This window comes from Taurulus bubalis (assembly GCF_910589615.1).
Source record: "Taurulus bubalis genome assembly, chromosome: 8".
NCBI classification, from domain to species: Eukaryota; Metazoa; Chordata; class Actinopteri; order Perciformes; family Cottidae; genus Taurulus; species Taurulus bubalis.
Window position 1 is genome coordinate 22,135,287 of NC_136596.1, and position 19,409 is coordinate 22,154,695.

Below are 19,409 nucleotides of genomic sequence, written 5' to 3' on the forward strand. Positions count from 1 at the left end.
ATGACTAAACAAATGCATGTGTACGACTTTGTTTTTAGAGAAACTTATAACAAATGTATGAAAAAGAATCTTAAAAAAAAAAAAAATTTGACTTTTATTGCTGTAATGTTTCACAGCAGCACTGAATCAGACATTGAATTTTACAGCAACGGATTGCAAGACTGATCCCGTGTAACATCTGGACACATTGTCCACAAATACAGTTACAGATGATACACATGGAAATATACAATTCCTAAGACGTTTGCTTCGACCGGGGTGATAAAAAGGAAAGTAATTTAACAAAAGGACACAGTTTGGAGAATCAAACTGATCGGGGGTGAACGTCTCTGTTGGCCGGTCAGCGGGGCAGCCGGTCGTAAGGCACCGCCAGGCCGATGTTGTAGTTGTAGCCGGAGGACTCGATGTAGTCGGACCTGCAGATGGGCAGGATGTGGTCCCGCGACAACGCGTCCTCCGAGAAGTCGTAATGGCAGATGACTCCCCTGTGTCTGGACGATAAACACATTCCTATATTAGTATTAGAGATATTGCTTATTTCACTTCTTGGAAAATCTTTCTTGAGTAGGATATTAAGCAGAGATGAGATCAGTCTAGTTTAAAGCACTGCTGCTTTATCATTCGGGGTGGTATTACTTGAAACCCGGATCACTTTGTTGCATGCTGCTTTGTAGGCTTGAATAAAAAATAACTCCAACTGAGAGGAGCAGCAGGTTGTCTGGGAGATGTGGTCCCAATTTAATTTGGAGAAAGCGTCAAATTAATGACACAACTAGCATGAAACAAGCTTCCGGCCATCCTTAACACTATCTCATTTGTAATAACAAGGTACTGTAATTACTTTGGCAATATATTGCCAGTTAAAGGAATAGTGCGATATTTTGGGAGATACACGTATTCTGTATGTTGCTGTAAGTAAATAATTCCTCAATCAGTCAATTCGCTGAGTATTTCTGCCAGCTTGTGGGGAATGGGAGGTGGACGTTGAGAAGAAATCTAGGATATTTTTTTTAAAAGAACAAGTAGAGCGTGGGAGGGAGGTCAGCGACCTGCGGTGAGCTGTGAGGTCGTCGTCTGTGATGCAGGCCCCCCTCGGAGACTTGTCGTCGGGGATGTTGGCCGTTACCAGGGTGCTGCTGTTGAAGCGTAGCAGCCTCACAGGATGCCTGCAGCCGAGACGGGAAAACAACACCTTCAGTACAAAACATGGAAATGTGTTGCGTGTTGTTTTTCCACTTGTGCGTGTTGAAATTCCAAATGCAGATTTTATTCGTCGGATGAAACAAACCACATATTCTGCTGTGGCAATAATTTGGAGATCATTAAGACTCAATCACTCAACAAAACAAGTGCAATCACTGGGTTAATTAACTCTAATCTCAAAAGGGACACACACCACGACTGCGGTGCGTTTTAAACAAAAACACAGACGTTCAATAACACAAAAGAATGCAACGTCTTTGAAGCGTGTATCTCACGAGCGCAGCAGCCGAGAGTTGGGATCTCCTCTCACAGAAGAAAGACGTTCCCACCTGTTGTGCATCTCCCACAGCTTCGCTCCCGTCCTCATCTCCCACACGCACGCCAACCCTTCGCCTCCGCCGCTAACGACCTTCCAGTCGTCCGCCTGCACCGAGGTGACGCCCATGTGGTGGGCGTACAGGGACGCCACGGAGGAGCCGGCTCGGAGGTCGAACACCCTCACCCTTGAGATGAACACATGGTTGTTTGTCTAATGAGAAATGTGTTTTTTTATGAGAAACATGGAACATTATTATTATCATCATCATTATGAGTCAATACTTTATAAATGTAGAACCACGTGGGAATTTCTTCCACACTGCAAGTGACTTAAAGTGAGTCCTATAACAGAATAAGTAGTGAGTACAATAGCAACATTTACAGTGAAGCTTGGTAATTTGGGATTTAACTTCCGGCTCACAGAGACGTGGGAGTCCAAGACTGCACAAGAGAGAGAGCACAGTTTGTCAAAGAGTGCATTCATGTACAGACAAAAGAACACTATTCTCACTTTAGGAGAGAACTTTTCAACATTCAGTCACGAGACCAACACAAAGCTGAGGCTGATGTGCCAATGCAAGCTTTTAGTTTCAGCCTCATTTATCCTGAGCTGAACCCAGATATCAAATGATTGCATCTCCCGCTCTCTGCCACGAGGATATAGTCAGCGCTCTCACTGGATACGGGGTCAGCAACAACAATGAACTTGTAAAAAAGATGGAGAATATATAAAGTAAGTGTGGACTGAGACCAACGAACCAATGAAGCATTAGATGAGATGATGATTGAGTATTGTGGAGGGTGTTAAACAAAGAAAGCTAGAGAATAGTGAACAAAAGATGAAAAAACAAAACCATGAATACAGGGTGTGTAAAATGACAGCAGGCACAAAATACAGATCAAGAAGCAAGAATTTATGCAGTGTGGTGAAAAGAAGTCTCACACGCCTCCACAAAGTAAACAGAAATAAAGAACTGAGTTGAGGATTTTGCTAATACAAACTGGGAAATGTGGCCAAAAGCAAACTATTCATGTGGATTCTCCTCTTTAATGATTGAATTATTTGCTTCTAATGTTAGTTTGTCTTCATTTTTTGTCATTCTGCTTTTGGAAAAAGTGTTATGTGCTCTTTATGATATTATGATTACTACAATGATAATTATCATTGTTATAGTTATTATTCCAAAAATGATTTGTATTAGTATTTATTTGATAAAGAATAAACAAAGGCAATAACAGCACGGCCGTCTGGGTGTCATGAGCAGCAGCAGCCCAGGGGACCTGCAGCTCCATCTGTTGTCATTGTGGCTTCATTGCAGCTGAAAGCATCCAGGACATGACTCCATCCCGGCTCAACCTCCTTCCAAGACTTCATTACCATAATGAAATTCACTTAAGGGACTCAAACAGATTACATTTCCGCTTCCACAGATTTTGTTCTTTTCTTCCAGGAATCAGAGTTAAACGGCTAAATGGGTACTGGGTCTAGTTGCCTGCAGATGGTTTCGCCCGTTTCGTGGCCTTACGTGATGGAAGCACACATTTTAAACCACGGGGGTCGAGCGGTGCCGGGTGGTCCCTGAATCTAAAGCTGGAGGAGGCCTCCGCCAGTGGACAGGCGACTCTTCGTTAATCGGGAGGAGCTCGGTGCAGGAAAGGTTCGGAGACCTCCAGTGAGTTTCCTGCAGCCCGGACGAGACGTTAACCATCAGGTTGTGTCTGACGGGATTGGGTGATACCGAGTGGTCTTGCTTGGTATTCTATTCTTGTTTGCCTTCTGCAGTTACAACCTGTGGGTTAAGCCCACATATTCCAAAGATCAGCACAAGAACCTTTTCAAATAATAATAAAAAAAACACAAAAAAAACTTTAATTTCGTTTTCCAAAATTTGTTCCGTCAAGAGCCGACGAAGCTTGTTAGTACTCTGAGCTAAAGGCTAAACGTCGATATGCTAACATGCACACAATGGCAATGTTAACATGTTGATGCTTAGCAGGCGCTGAGGCTGATGGGAACCTCTTGATCGATTTAGAAGGGTGTTCTTAAGTTAGTGTGATATTTCACGGAGTTGTGGAGACATTGGCCCGCATGCAAGATCATTTTAGTTTTAGTCAGATTCTGCAAACGCTTTCTAACTTCAGATAACTTTGGCAACGACCAGCGCAAGCGTGACGAATGCCACCTGCTCATTCGCAAGGGCGCGTTCATGAGAAGCAGCGGAATTATAAGGAACTGGCTAAAGCCGAGGAGTTTTTGACGTTTGAGATATTAACATTGATATTGTAATAGCGTCAATGTCCAATTTAAATGAATAGTGATAGTGTTTGTATGTGAAAACATTTTACATTCAGTCAAACAGGTTAATTAGTCTGCTGGGTAACAGCCTGGGACAGGTCTGGTCCAGTTGTAAATTATGTGATTGAAAATCCAAAAAGGATGGATGCGGAAAGTTCCCTTAAATCAATCCTGCAAGCCACTTAAGAACAAATCTGCTCGTACGAGCGGTTCACGCATGAGCTCCGTGGTGACGGCACACAGATGATCACCAAATCATGAAAACATAAATGTCTTTACAATAGTTGGTGCCAAATCATTTGGTATATGTTGCAGCTTTTCCACTGGAGAAGGAAAAACTGCAACATCAGGACTCGGAGAAGCAAGAAAGTCTGGACGAAATGACACCCGTCCCTTTTGTGAGAGATTACATTCTGGACCAAAGTGCCATCCCTGGAACCATGTTGTTAGTCTGACTGAAAACCAGTTTGAATACATTTAAAGTAACCACTTAAAGTCAAATCCTAGACTTCAAGTGGCCTCAGGAAGTGATAATGACCAACAGCCACAGGTATGGCACTCACCTCTTCTTCCCTTCCTCTCTAACTGGATCCAATTTTGCTCTGAGCCCACGTCTTCCCAGTTTGCACAGACGTGGCCTTCTTCCCAAACGGCCCTTATCAAGACCCCTCATTTGCTGGCTGGATCCCCCAAAAAAACAAAAAAAACAGAGGGACAGAACTCATTTGGACAAAGAGAAGGGATGCATTAGGCTTTGGCCTTCAGCCACCCTGTCAGAGGGCCAAGATCGCCCACCGTCTCCATTTGTCTTCGACTGAGTGCTGCATCAGCTGGGGCCAAAGTGGAAGAGCCAAGTTAGTGTGTGAGTGTGTGTGTGTGTGTGTGAGAATCTCTCACTACACATCAGACGGCAAAGACCAAAAGTAAAGCAGAAAGGAATTGGATGAAGACTAACAATGCTCTGGCGAGAAAACAACTATTTAAATTCCTAAATAAAAGACAGTGCTGAGCATTTCCTTTTTTTGCTAGAGTTGCTAGGAGTCAAAACTAGAAAGAAGAGAGACTAAAAAAAAAAAAAAACAGATCCTAAACAATATGATGTGGTCTGTCTTTTGCTTCCAGCCAACTACTCCACAGCCAGATGGATTTGGTCCTGAATAGAAACAGCAGGGGCAGCTTTGGATGAAGAAGCGCCAGGGATTTGTATTTCCCTGCCAGCTCATGCACCGCAGCACCCGCTAACAAGTGCAGAACAGATGAATGCCTCTTTTATGCGTCTTTCCTCATCTGGAGAGCCAGGTTAGCGACGAGGCAAGTGTGTGTGCGCGAGCGTGTGCGTGTGTGTGTTGTCGCCGGATGGGATCAAGAAGGCCAGATTTCTTTTTGTCGTATAGTATCCCAGGTAATGGAGGAGACGGACAGACATCTCTATTCAACACCAAGAACAAAACGTCTCACATCTACACATGTCAATGCCGCCGCCGCCTTCTTTTTGTTTGTTTTTCAAGGCAACAGAGAGACCGAGAAGTGTGACTAATGCATGAATTAAAAAGAGCCTCGTCTTCTCGCACACTTCAACGCAGCCTCAGCGTCCGTGCCTCCATCATCAGGTGTCACTGCGAGGGAACTATTTACCCGACGCACGCCACTCGGCTCCGGTTCTTGGCTCGGTGTCGTCCATTTGTGATGTTTGGATGAATCTCAAGCGTGAGCATTGAGAGATTCTCCATCTGTCTGACAATGTGTGGTGTTTCCTTTGTCTCGGCGTCCTACCTCCGGTCTTTGTTTCCGCACACCAGCAGGTGAGGAGGGCCGTCTCTCAGGTTGACGCAGGTGAAATCTCCCAGCGAGTCGCCGACGCACGCCACAGGTTTGCCCGTCTCCAGGCTGTAGACGTGGATCTGAACAAGCACACAACGAGGATCCAACATTTAAAATTCAGTCAACTAGCAATTATTATGAATTGAGACTCAGGACTCGGGTTCAACTTGAGTTGAACTAAACGCGGCTGCAGTGCTCGCCTGTCATCATAGTCGCCGTGGAATACAGAGCTGATGACATTGAAAAGGGTTTGCACAACCAAATATTAAAAATAAACTATTTAATTTGATTACTTCATGACGGGGCAACAATTCTGACAGCGCTCATGGACTGGAACAGAAACCCTCACGTTAAAGCTGGTGCATCCAGTTTGAGAGAGACGGAGATAACGCAACGAAAAATGGAAATTGTTACTAATATTTTGACTATATTCTTACAAGTAAAGAAATTTGAGTATATTAGATTTAATAAAAACAATGCTCTCCTTTATCTCACTCAAATAATAGTTAATACCTTTTATTAAAGCTCCCAATTAAGCAATTTGCTCTGATTCTTGTTTCCTCCCCTGCTAATTCTTTGCAAATTGCACAATTTAAAGCTACACACTGAAATAGAATGGACCATATTTGACATTGTAAATCATACAAGACACAAAACACAGCAGACTGCAGTGATGCTTCGTCAATTAATTAAAAGCAAAGCAGCGCATGGACTTGTAAATCTGGTGAAAGAATCAAAAATAATAAAATCAACCTTCGGGCATTCTTCAATTACGGACCCGAGATGCTCTCCGTTGCCTCTGGCTCGCTGGCTGCGACTAACTTTCTTCATACAAACTACAATGATGTCATCTGGAGCTGGCCTAATTGGTCAATTAGTGGCTGGTGTTTTCTCATCCAAACGAGACAGAACAAACAGGATGACCGCCAGGCAAAATTGTCTTTGAATAATTTAAACGCTTAAGAAATTAAACCGAGGAGGGAGGAGAGGAGAGGAGAGAGAGCCAGAAGGTAGACGGGAAGAGAGCGAGATGGAGAGACAGCGATGAAAATTAATAAGTTTGACTGAAGGTAAAAAAACAGAGACATGATGTAAGCCTTGAGGAGGTGCCAGCAGTTTCTGCGTGTCCCTTATTTGGGCCAAACAGAGCTTTAATTGTGCACCACCTCAAGGCAAAGCCCAAATCACACCGGACTTTGAAACGACAGCTTGATGGGATTTGGTTCAGCCTGCTGTTTCTCGATGAATCTTTTACGGTTTCTGGAAGATATTTCTTATTAAATATCCGTCCACCTCGCTCACTAAAATGACGAAACGTCGCAGAGGGAGGCCAGGGGGCCGCTTTGTGATTATAAAGGGGGCTGTTTAGAGACCACAGCAGTATGCTTTGAGGAATATTAATCATGAGCACGAATACAGAGGAGTAGTTAGGTTAATGCACTTGCTGGAGCACCAGTGAGGCGTGCAGACAAAGGAAACTCTAATGGCGGCTTGTAACTGGATGTTAATGTAATTACTCCCTTTGCTTTCAGAAAGATGAAACATTCTGCAATTATTGCTTCGCTTTAGAGAAAACCTTTTCATGTCAGCCGCCGCCTGTATTGTTGAACACACAAATTTGGTCCGAAGCGCAGAATTTGTTGAGGTTTTGAATTCATCTCAAGTGGAATATGAAAACCCCAGGAATAGAAAGCCACGCGTCGAAGGCTTTTGTCACGCCAAACAAAACCACAGGCGGATTTCACCGATGCTCCAGCGGAGACTATCAAGGCCAACACCCAGCTGAAGTGAAAAGATTGGACTGCAATCTGCAGACCGCTGGCTTTCCGTGGCCCACGATTCCCCCGTCACACGCAAACACCGGGTCTGAAACAAATATGGACTTGGCGCTCCATTCGGCTCAGACACCATGTGGACAAACAGAGATTAGCACATTGGACCAGATGCACGATAATTGCAGGTTTGTGGGTTTTAAGTCACTTGGGAGTGCGTCTCAAACTCTACACAACAAGTCTTTGCATCATTTTGAGTATTTAAAAAGTTGTAGAGAAGCGTGTGTACAGCTGTGTTTGATACAAACGAGGATCTGCTGGGACCGGAACAAGAAACCTCTAAACCCATTCACAGAGTGGTTTCGTTGTGCTGCTCGGCTCATTAGTGGTTTATGGTTATAACGCTGTTGGCTTCTGCCTAAACTAATAAAACAAAGGCAAAATGGATAAGGAAAGCAAGTAGACGTCCTTGTATCATCCACCAGACGACTGAATTTTAACATCCTGTAACGGCATCATCCGTGTGTCAGAACCCCGGATAGACCCTTTTTCATATTTTAGGAGGAGACGGGTGATCTTAAGGGGGAGATAGCAGTTCAACAATAGTTGCCACATCATCTGAAAGCTTTGAACCTGAAGGTTTTTTTGGGGGTGACATCACTTCATTTCATGCAAAATGTAACCACTTCGGCAGTTAAGTCGGCGGGTTATTCCATGGCAGCAGAAAACAAAAAAGTGTTTTGAGAACGCGTGAGTCACTGCAACCCACGAGCCAGCCGTATACCTGGGCACCCAAAATAAGCTTTTTACCGCAGAAGAATGCGCGTCAAGCCGCGGAGGAGCACACTCACCATCTCACTCACTCACTCACTCACAGACAGACACGTGTAAGCGCACGGTCCTCCTGGCGAAGTCCACAATAAGGGCGTGCGTTACGGGAACTGGCTGAAAAGGAACAAAGCCTGCAAGCTGTTGCACTCACACGACAAACTCTGCTCAGAGGTTTTACTAAGTATCTGGATAACATTGCTGAGTAAAAGCCATCAGTCCGTGATGTCCATGCGTTGATCCCTGACAATGTTTCCACCCACCCTGCATGGCCATTCATTCAGACGTGGCTCAACTCACCCTGAGCAATTGGGGGCTTCACTGAATAAATGATCCTGAAGGCACATCTACATCAAACCATCCTAACCAGTCCTCTGAACTTGAGGCACTGGGAGGACGACAGGTTGGTGTGGTCCAGCCACCGCAGCGGACGGATAGTTTGCCAGCGGAGACGCCAGCTTGAGCTCACATCCCAGCCACGAGCTGGGCCGATGCCTGGGTGCCCCCGGTCCACTGGCAGGAAGGTGGCGAGTAGTAATGAGGATCTGGAGACCGGCACCGGTCACACACACACACACACACACACACACACACACACACACGCACACGCGCACACGCACAGCAACAAAAGATGGGGAGGTCTAGAAGACAAAGCCACGAGCTAAACGATAACGCACGGCAAAATATGATAAAGAATCTTCTATATCATCGACACAAAGCAGCGTTTGTACTTTAAGATGGCAGATTTTTTGACAACAAAAAAAACTGCAACAAACTCAGTGATCACCGCTGAGCTCGAATAAAGTAAAAACAAAAACATGACAATGTAGTTGAGTTCATGCAAGTCAGAATGCTGTAAATGAAAATAAAAATGTGTGAGATGACTTTCCTGGATGACATATTGACAGATTTTAATGAAGCATATGTTTTCTTACTAAAGGCCGCGTCACCAACGGTTGCAGACAAATCATGCTTTGTCTCCTTCGCGGTCTGAAATTGCTGTTAGAAGCGTGATGAAAGTGACAAACAGGTTAATCACATTTGTGATATATTTTAATTAGGAAGAGAAGTATGCTAATCATGAATTGGCATAAATTAGACAGGAGTTTGGGCTAAAAGCTGGATAGAAAGTCTTTTTTCTGTGCTTTTTTACTGCAAATAAAATGAATCAAATCTAAAAAGCAAAGTGTTCAAGGAACTGCTGCTTTGTATCCTTAGCTTGGGACATTTCAAAGCTGAAGATGGGAGTCTGAGATTGGTCAAAATGTATGTCATCAACATCAATTCAAGATTAGGTTTCAAAATGAGGAAAAACTGCCACAAAATTCTTAACAAAAGAAAATGTACAATAATTGAGAAGTTGGAAATTCAGATTCAATCTTTGACAACTTTCTGTTCAACAGCAGGTAAAGAAATACAAATGAAAAACAATGATTGGATTGTTCTTCCAGCTATGAAAATGATTAATCTATCTTCTGTCCAAAACCCTAACCCTTAAAATGATATAAGAGAAACAGCCACTTCTTGGAGAATATATATTATAACTTTCACTTAATTTCAATTAATCAATTATCAAAATAGTTGCCCATTGTTGTTGTCTTTTAACATTGTAATTGATTATTTAATAAATTTTTGCTCTAAATTAAATATAATAAATCCAATAGAGGCGATAAAACAACATAGTTTCAAGAAATACTGCAGATTTAATTAAAAGGCCTGTAAGAGAAAACTTCATCAACCGGATATTTCTAACTTTTAAATCAGAAATATACTAATATTGTCTTTTTTTGTTACCTTAAATGCATAACAAAATAATAAATAGTAGATAGATTTAGCCCTTGATGGAGGAGGCTGATACGCCCTCCCTGCTCTCCCTGCTCGGTCCACTGTGTGGAGCTTCAGCATCGCGCTCTAGCGGCGGTGATGTCAGCGGAGGATCGGTGCCAGAAGCCCGTCTCTTACAAACAGATTGCTGCGCACACACGCAGAGCGCTCGGCTGGTACTTGCTGTTTTAAAGCTTCCATTTGGCCTGTCGCTACGGCAACTAACATCTGCTTTTTTTCTTCTTTTTTTTATGAAAACATCTTTGGATGCAGCAGCTTTCTTGATCCTTTTGTTTGATCCGTTATGACAAAAGATGCCGTGATGAAGAGAGCCTTTAAAGCATTGTGACTCCCGCGTCGCTGCCTCCCGATCCCAACAGGATCCTTTGTCTCGGGGCTCTTTGAGCTTTCTATGTAAAGGCTTGAGAGTCAATTAGGAGCACGGGGTCCTTAGTAACGCAGTATTATTAGAAGCAAACAAATGCAGCTCAGGGAACAAAAGTTTATCAAAAGTAGCCTGAAAGGCTGTCGTAATTAGGAGCAGGGCCCGATGAGGGCACGCCGCTATTTACTATGAAGCGATCCCCTACAGGTGCACGGCATTCCTTCCTCCGGGGACGGAGAGTAACAGTGATCACGCTGTTACATTTACACACAGAACTATCTTTGTTTGCATTGCATCTAAACAATGTAAATCAGCTGAAAGTATAGACCAGACTTAATGTAACAAAAAAGAATGAGCGCTCCATATTCAAAAGGCAGGAGGAATATTTTCGAAAGGGTTTAACTCATGAGGGCAGAAACGATGCATCTATAAGCCGGTGATTACACTTCTGCCCTGACTGCTCTGCTCTCCGTGAATCCTAAAAGAAAAACATGCATTGTTCCATTTCAGAAAAACAAAATATTTACCTTCTACATTTTTCCATTTTTTTCTTCTTCTTTCCATCAAGCAAGGGTTAACTTTGTTAATAACTCTTTCTGAAACCTTTCATGCCAATTAGCGAGGACCTGGTAGATTTTATTTTTTTTACAATAGAATAAAATCCAGCTGCACAGTCCCGAGGCTTTGCCATCTACTTTGTCAACATTCAAGGTCGGGAGCATTTGTCTTCCCGGGACTTTTCAATTCCAGAAAGCACAAAAGAGGCCTTGATACGGTTCCATCAGTCCCATTAACATACAAACACCAGAGTGCAGTTCACAATGGACGAGATAATCACCACAGTATAAAGTAGCTCATTCAGGTTTGAACTAGTCACCTGAACTCGTCTTGCCTCCAGATCTGGACCCGCTTCACTTCACATAGACTCATCTACTAAGACAAGCTTTTATATAAATGTTGGTATTTACTTGATTTCTGTATCGTCGCTGTCCTTGGTGTACATGAAAGGGGCTTCAAATCCAATGTATTAGTAGTATTTAATGCTACAATCAATCTGGACCCTTCTTGTAGTCGACGATGCAACATATGCAATAAATTCTTAACTCTGACTGCGGTCAATGAGATACTCGCTGCACAAGCCCGCTCATATTTAAACAGAAATGGTGCCGAGTCATCGCAGCCCACCTTGTTTCCCCCGTCGTGCATGGCCCAGCCCGTGCGCTTCACTCCAAATGCAACATGCGCGGCGGATGCATCCAGACAGGTAACGGGATGGTCGTAGACCGAGTGGAGCGACCGCGGCTCCTCCTCCCGGGGGTCCAACAGGTGCACGGCCTCTCCGGCTGCCAGCGCCGCCAGCGGGCACTGCTGCCCTCTGCCTGGCACCAAAACCAGGCTCTCCACCTGCAGACCAGAGGGAGGCACATTTTACAGACGCAGCAGAAAATATGTTTGTGGTTTTGCCTGATGAATTTCACATAAATTACGTCCAAAGCTCAGTTCTGAAGGATTTTTTTATGAAATGGGGGTCATTTTCATTCCTCCAAGAATTTCTATAAACATGTTTTCAGTTTCTCATGAAGCCTTACACAACAACTTTTAAAGGTGGGTTTTGATTAAATAAAAATCCTTTATTCTGCACATCCCAAGGTGATATCTTTCAATGCTTTGTTCTGGGCAAACAGTTCAAAAGCCAAAAGACATTCAATTTACAATAAAGTCTGAGAAAAGCAGAAAGTGCTCACATTTGAGAACTGATCAACTAAGTCCTTGACTCATCATTTCAGCACATTATTTGTTTCTTGCCAGAAACTGAAATCATAAGTTAAGGGTCCAAGTTTACGGGTAACTTTTTTTAACCTGGACTCTATGTTCCCATGTTTTTGTGACCAAGTCTGCAGCGCAACACTGGACCCATTAAGAACAAAAAGAAGTGTTGTCAGTCACTTGGAAACAAAAACATGAGAAAATATGGGGGCTGGAAAATATAGAAATCACCCTCTAAATGCTTCCGTCATTATTTCACATGAAAAAGGAGGAAAACAAACGGGTGGGTGAAATGTGTGAGGCACAGCCCGTTAATTAGCACATTAACACGCGGAGCCTTCCGTACATGTGAGGGATTCAACTGTCTCTCTTACTTACGGGTTTGGGTAGCCGAGCCTGGCAGAGTGTTCTCCAGTAGCCGCGATCGTCGGAGCCGACCAGCCGAACGTCGGGCCCGGCGGCGGAGGCCAGGGTGGGGCTGTCGGGGCTGAGGGCCAGAGCCTGGATCCGCCCGGGGCTCTGGTAGTGATGGATGGGCTGCCCACCCGTCTCCGTGCTCCACAGGTCCACACAGCCTATAGCCGAGACAGCGACACCAATAGAAAAGCAACCTTTTAGGTTCTTCCTCGAAAATTGCAAACCCAAACTAAAAATGGTGCATCTTTGCAACCACTAGGGCTATTTGAATACTTTTGGTGTTATAATAAAAGACTACACATGTGAGATTTGGTTCAGATGTGTAAATATCAGTCTATATGTTACTGGTTAAGAGTAAATGAAGATGACACACGGCAAAAATGAAAAGGTTTCTGGTCCGCCTAGAAAAAAAAAAGCGCTTTCAGGATGATTCTTTCTCTGAAATGATGCAGCTGTAAGGTCTGACTCTAACCCAAATCATAACACAATATGTGAACATTCTCTCTGCAAAGGTTGACTTTGATAAAGTGAAGCAGAACAAAGTTAGAGAGGGTTTAGTACACAGAGAATTTAGGCGAGGTCTCCAAAATTTGCATTGGGGCACATTTGCAAACATCTGGAACATTTTAATTTTTTCATGTACCAAACCATATATTTCACTAATGGTGTTCAATACATCCAAATACAGCAGTTTTGGGCTTTTCTTTTCATAAAACGAAAAATGAAGTAACTTTTGCAGTTCCTGAAGAGATAATAAATATCTGTTGCGATGTCTTATCATCTCCAATAGGATAACACTGCATAAACACACACACACACACACACCGTCTTCATAAGCAGCTGCAGCCACTGTGCGGTTGACCTGGACGTGGCTGACATGGGGCCTGGGGTTGGAGTTCGCCGACAGGTCGTTAATCTTCAGGTAGGAGGCGGTGGAGTCCCAGTGCAGCGTGTCCCACAGCCTCACGTCACCAGACGTGTACCTGAAGGGGACAAACAAAGCACATCGACGTACGTCAGCCGAATATATATACGGCTTCGCACAAAAAGGCCGATAAACAGAACTGCAGAGTAATTGCCCATTTCTCCACCGCAGGCTGACAAGTTTGTCCCCGTGAGAATACCTGACGTCACCCTCTCACCACTGAATCATTTCCCCTCTCACGCCTTCCTTCTTTACTCACTCTGACTTGTTGTTAGTTTTGTTTGTTTTTTATAATATTTTTACACGATCTTTCCAGGATTACAGGGGTGTTGTTTGGGCGGAACAAGGCAGAACATTTCAGCCCTTATTTTTGTATTAAATCTGTGCTGCTTTTTATATTAGTTTGCTGTTTAAAATGTTAGAGAAAAGTACAAAATTAAAACAAATATCAGAATTTCCTAAAACATTTTCCAGACTTAAGGAGCAAATGTTGATTTATTTTGTTCGCTATCGTGAGGAGTCGAGTCAAATTATCTTATTAGAGAAGCTGCAACCAGCAGGTGTGTGTGTGAGTGTGTGTGTGTGTTGTTTTTTTGCACGATAAATCCCTCCAACAGCTGATTGATTGTTGACAGTTGTCAAATCATTTTCTGTCATTCCACAAACTGATTAATGAACCAATTGCTTCAGCAACGGGTGAGACGGCCAAAACTCAACTATTAATTAACCGAGTAGTTGATTGATGATAATGATGATTGATTGTTTGAATCATATTTCACGTATAAAAACAACAGTTTCTCCAGAGGGGGATTTGTTGCTTTTCTCTGTTGAACATCACAGTAAAGTGAATATTTGTTTCTTCTGTTATTCGGCAAAATAGAGACTTTGAAAAAATCTTTTATTTGCTATTTTCAGACATTTTCTAAATTTCTGTTTTTAATCAGAAGATAATTTGATGATGAATAATTGTAAATAATGCACTATACTTCAGAAAAATATATACTTTTTTTCTCTCTGGAAAATAAAGAAACATTTTATTAAAAAGCCTTTGCTCTATTCATATTTGTACGAGCAGAAGGCCCTTTCGTGTGCCTGGAGGTAAACCAGCAGACTTCTTGTCAATCCAACCACCGGCTCTCAGTATGCAGTGAGGCGGTCAACACAGGTTCCCAGTCTACTCAGTGATTGTCACGTTTTCATCAGTCATACAAACGTCTCATAACTTGTGCTAATGATTTATAAATGTTAAATACAACCAGTAGAGTCAAATCACGCATAACCCCCTTTTATCCTAATTTCCCCGCTCACACTCCCTTCTAGGCTTCTGTTCTTCTTGCTCTTCGCCCAAGTCAATGAGTTCTCACTGTGGGGGACGACAAACTGCCAGCGTTACCACCTCCACAGATACCATCATGTCTGAGCAAGTATCCGCCTCGCAGCCAGAGTGTGTGACACAGTGACAGCAAGTGTGGCAGAGGGTGTGTGCACGCCCGCCCGCCTGTGTGTGTGTGTGTGTGTGTGTGGCATTGCAAGGTTTGGCAGGAAGCAAACAATAGGAATACACACGTTGACTTAATTGGTACATCACCTCAACGCCGACTACCAACGGGGATGATGAGGCTGAATCTCATCCAAACAATTCGTTAAAAAGTTTTAAAAGCCTAGGAAACTTTGTGCACAGAAAGACTCCAGCGATGCTCGTCGGGCCTCCGTGTCGCCGTGTGACTCCAAGAGGAGTTGGCTGGGTTAATGGGACGTATTGCCTTTTAAGTGCCAAATCGCATTCCACCAATTTTCCTAATAAGATTTTGTGGATGCAATTGAATCACTCTTGATTACTCTTAACTAGCTATTGATCGGTTTCAAGGTAAACAAATTCAGGGTACTTTCACGATAAATGACCCTTTAGGTACCAATAATGGGGAAAGTATTGATGTTGTGAATTTGCTAGTGGCGCCACGGTAAAAAAAAAGAGTACGTTCACATTTTTGCAAGGAGCTTAACTTTCATGGCACTGTTTTCAGTACGGCGTGTCCTGCATCTGCTCACACGAAGAGATGCAAACAAAAGCGCCTTCTCCGATGAGACACGGCGAGACTGAGGGGAAATCTAATCACACCGCTCCCTGGAGACGCTGCACATCTCCGTGCGGGGCCGTCCATCACGCTCCCGCGGGCCCGCGCAATCTATCACTGTCTCGGCCCAGTTTATTTCATGGCAGGGTTTAGTTTACGCCAACCAACCACTGCCAAGAGTAGTGTATAAAGAATATGTTACAACGATCTAATGATCTGAAAACTGGATCAGAATATCAGCTAAATGCAATCAATAATACCTTCCAGATGGGTGTTCATTTTTGGGGTTCTGGTGGAGGGTGTACCCGTCACTTTATTTACACTGTGAGCCGCCACAGCTCAACTGCTGACGGGCTTCTTTAGTGGATTTTAAATGGCGACTTGCTTATAGTCTTAAAAACTGTTATAAGATTGGTTCATTCCTGAGACGAAATTCTTTATTCTTCTTTTTCATTTACGTGAATAAAGATCTGCTGGTAAAAACATGCATTGGTTCTTCATTCAAGAGATTATTGCAACTATTTGCTTTTCTTATTAAAAAGTCAGTTTGAATGGTTGAGCTTATTTTTCCTCCCCCGAAGGAATACATTTTTCCCCCCATGTTGAGAATATTGCGAGGGCATCATAACAAGCCATGATCTCACTGACTCATTACTCTGCTAAGCCAATAGGGAACGCTCTAAACTCCTCACTGCTTTGCAGCCGACAACAGAAGGCTGCAAAGCAGTGCGTTTGGAAAAAGGAACGCACACGTTTCTGAGAGTAAACAAAGCGACAACCAAAGACCTTGTGTGCCCAATTTTGCGACCGAAGTTGCAGCTTGATGTTGGTGCTCATCAGATGTTTGTGGAACTCACCCGGCCAAGACAAAGTTGTCACAGCAGCTGACATCACACAGCACTTTCCCCAGCTCGAACTGCAGCTGGCTGATGGATCCCACGCGATTCTGGACAGAAAAATATGACTCTGCTGAAAACCCTCTTCCATCCCGCCCCGTTTTCTAAAACTACTGTTGTTGCCTGGACCTAAGAGAGTGCTTTTGTTATTATTTTGTAGTAATTTGATGTTTTTTTACTAAATCTAATCAAGTGTCTTTTTGTTGTTGTTGTTTGTTTTATTTCATAACTTTATCCAAGCCGTTTAAAACTGTGACCGTAATCCTGGAGAAAATACGTTCAACTTGAGACATGAACGAGATAGTAGTTTACTTGTATTGGGAGTGTAATTCTGTAAGAGACAGGATTATGCAATCCCACTAAACTATAGAGGAGAAGAAGAGGTTGCCTTCCAAAATTAAAGCTTTTATTTTCTTCTAATTTAAAAAGAGATCTTTGCCATCATTGCCATTATGTTACAATAAAATGCATTGCATTGTATTATATTCCAAATTCTAATTACAGTAAAAACTGGAGACATATAGTCTACAGGTCTACAGGTGAAGCACAGCAAACTATGCACCAATTTCACCAGTGCAGATGCGAGGGGATTCGGATTCACCACAGCGGAAACCACTCGAGGCCCACCTTCCAGTTGGAGCGCACGGTTCTGGCCGAGTTCCTGCAGTCTCGCAGCGCGCTCTTCCAGCAGGGGGAGTCGGACACGCTGGCACTCTGATGGTAGCCCTCCGCCGTGCACATCCTGAACCACAGAACGCCGTCCTCCGCAAGGACCCTCCAGGCCTTGCTTACCTGGGACGAGATTGGGAAAGTGTCACAAACTGAAAAAGATCTGCTCCAGGCTGAAGGCTTAGTTCCTCACAGATTGTTACCCTTCACCTAATCACACTAAAACCCAAACCTACTTTCAAATTAAATTCTTCATCTTAAGTTTCCAGACCTTTTTGGTTTGTGACCCCTTCAGAGTCAAATGAGTATATAAGTGTATTTTGATAAGAAATGTTGTTATTCGTGTAATATATCATTTTAAAGCTCTTTTTTGTGTGTTCTTCGTGGTGGAACCAACCATGGACACATCACATCATTATGACATTAATTATAAGGGCTTTTGAAGGGGGCATTCTAAATGTACAGTATTGCAGAGGTGGAGGTCAAAGGTCAAATTCAGTTGTCCTCAGTGTCATGAAAATGTGACGGTCAGATAGATTATGGTCTAAGTTTTACAATGAGATATGACTGTGATAGACTGTGGAGGTAATCATTTTTTCATACAGGCTCTATATCTAAAATAGCAACAACAAAAAGATATGTAAGGAGAATAAGGCTCTTTTTTTCTGATGTCTAATAACACAATGGTCTTACCAAAAGTTCAACCGCAGCATCTCACCTGTGCACATCGGCCCAGCTCAGTACAGTCGAGGCACTGGAATATCTTCAGGGCTAACTCGTACGGCAACTCAATGTCAAAGAAGGGGATGTCGTTGACTTCATTCTGCAAAAGAAAGAATTAAAAACAGACATTATTTGCCTGTATTTATTCGACCAACCACATTATTTTTCCATTAACATCATCCTCATACCAGATCTTGAATGAGTTGATCCAACAGCTCCTTGTCTTTCTTCACCTTCCTCTTAGCCGGCTGCTGGTGCTGCTGCTGCAGGTGTAGAGATGCGCTGCGCACACTAGTCATGTTTTGATACTCCCTCTTTCTCCTGGTCCTCTCCTCCTGGATCCTGTCCAGCAGGGGACTGGTCCTCCCATCCAGCAGACTACGTGCAATGGACACATATTTAGGCTGATCCTCTGACTCCTCTGCTGCAGCTGCAGCTTCTTCTCCTCCTCCACGTGCTTCACCCTCTTCTGGTTTTGAAGGACTAGAGGCCTCGTTGAGATTTTCCAAAATTTCAAAATAACTATTTTTCAAGTCTCTCTGGCCTGACTGACTGGGTACGTCCAACGACGAAGGGGAAGCTGCACCAACAAGTCGCTGCTCCTCTGTATTACCCGTTAATTCGTCTTTCCAACGCTCCCTGAACGCAGCAAGCTCGTCTTCGGCCATAGTTCTGGATCATTCTTAATAAAATATCACTTTAAAGTGTTATGAAGCCGTGTTGTGAGCTACACAGACCAGAAAAGGGACGGCTAGCTCGGGTCCGAAGCATAAACAAGCACGGGCCCTTCACTAGTAACAGTCCGAAGAGGAACAACGCACTGCTTTACATTAGTTCCGCTAGTTTTTAATTCCGCAGTTTTATTATACAGGCGGACAATTCTCAAGTGGGATCTATTTTTTCGTGGCCACAACTGGCAATTGTTGCTGAATATAGACTCAAGCATTTCACATCCAATTCCAGTGGGACGGCCATTTTTGAAAATAACACAAACTTGCATCTTTTATTGAGAAAAGATAACAAAAAGGGAACACAATGTCCCAGAACACCCTACAACAAAAGACTCCTCAAATCAAACCAGACAGGGGAGATTCAAGAGTTAACCATTGCATCTCTCTTTTGGGAAAAGATGATGTAAACCCCACACCACGTGACACTGTAATGAATAATACAGCAGAGAGAGAGAGGGAGGGAGAGAAAGGTGGGGGCAACATAAACACAGTTAAGGTTTGATGAGAGAAGAGAAGGGGTGTCACACATCCTCCAGACTTAAAAAAGAACAGACTGGTTGTACTCTCAGAGAAAGATGTGCTGGCTACCGATCGACCAGCCGTTGCTCCTGCCCGGAGACTCCACCTGCGCGGCCCGCCGGGTCTCGCCGTGCTCGGTGGCTCAGCTGCTGGCGTCGCGCCTGCGGAGGATCGGGGACCAGCTGGAGAAGAGCTGGACGGCCGGGGAGACGCAGAGCGGCTTCGGCTGCGGGGGCAGAG

General features: G+C 43.6%; 1 protein-coding gene across 1 annotated transcript; it reads right to left on the minus strand.

Annotated features, from left to right (window-relative positions):
* Positions 1-8: 8 nt before the first annotated feature.
* Positions 9-18,587, minus strand: fbxw8 (F-box and WD repeat domain containing 8; the record flags this gene model as incomplete). Its single annotated transcript, XM_079221893.1, has 11 exons — positions 9-491; positions 1,050-1,166; positions 1,533-1,706; positions 5,591-5,718; positions 11,633-11,851; positions 12,593-12,789; positions 13,457-13,614; positions 16,489-16,577; positions 17,155-17,319; positions 17,915-18,019; positions 18,108-18,587. 11 exons carry the CDS (start codon positions 18,585-18,587, stop codon positions 341-343), a joined length of 1,983 nt encoding a protein of 660 aa, XP_079078019.1. The 3' UTR covers positions 9-340.
* Positions 18,588-19,409: the final 822 nt, after the last annotated feature.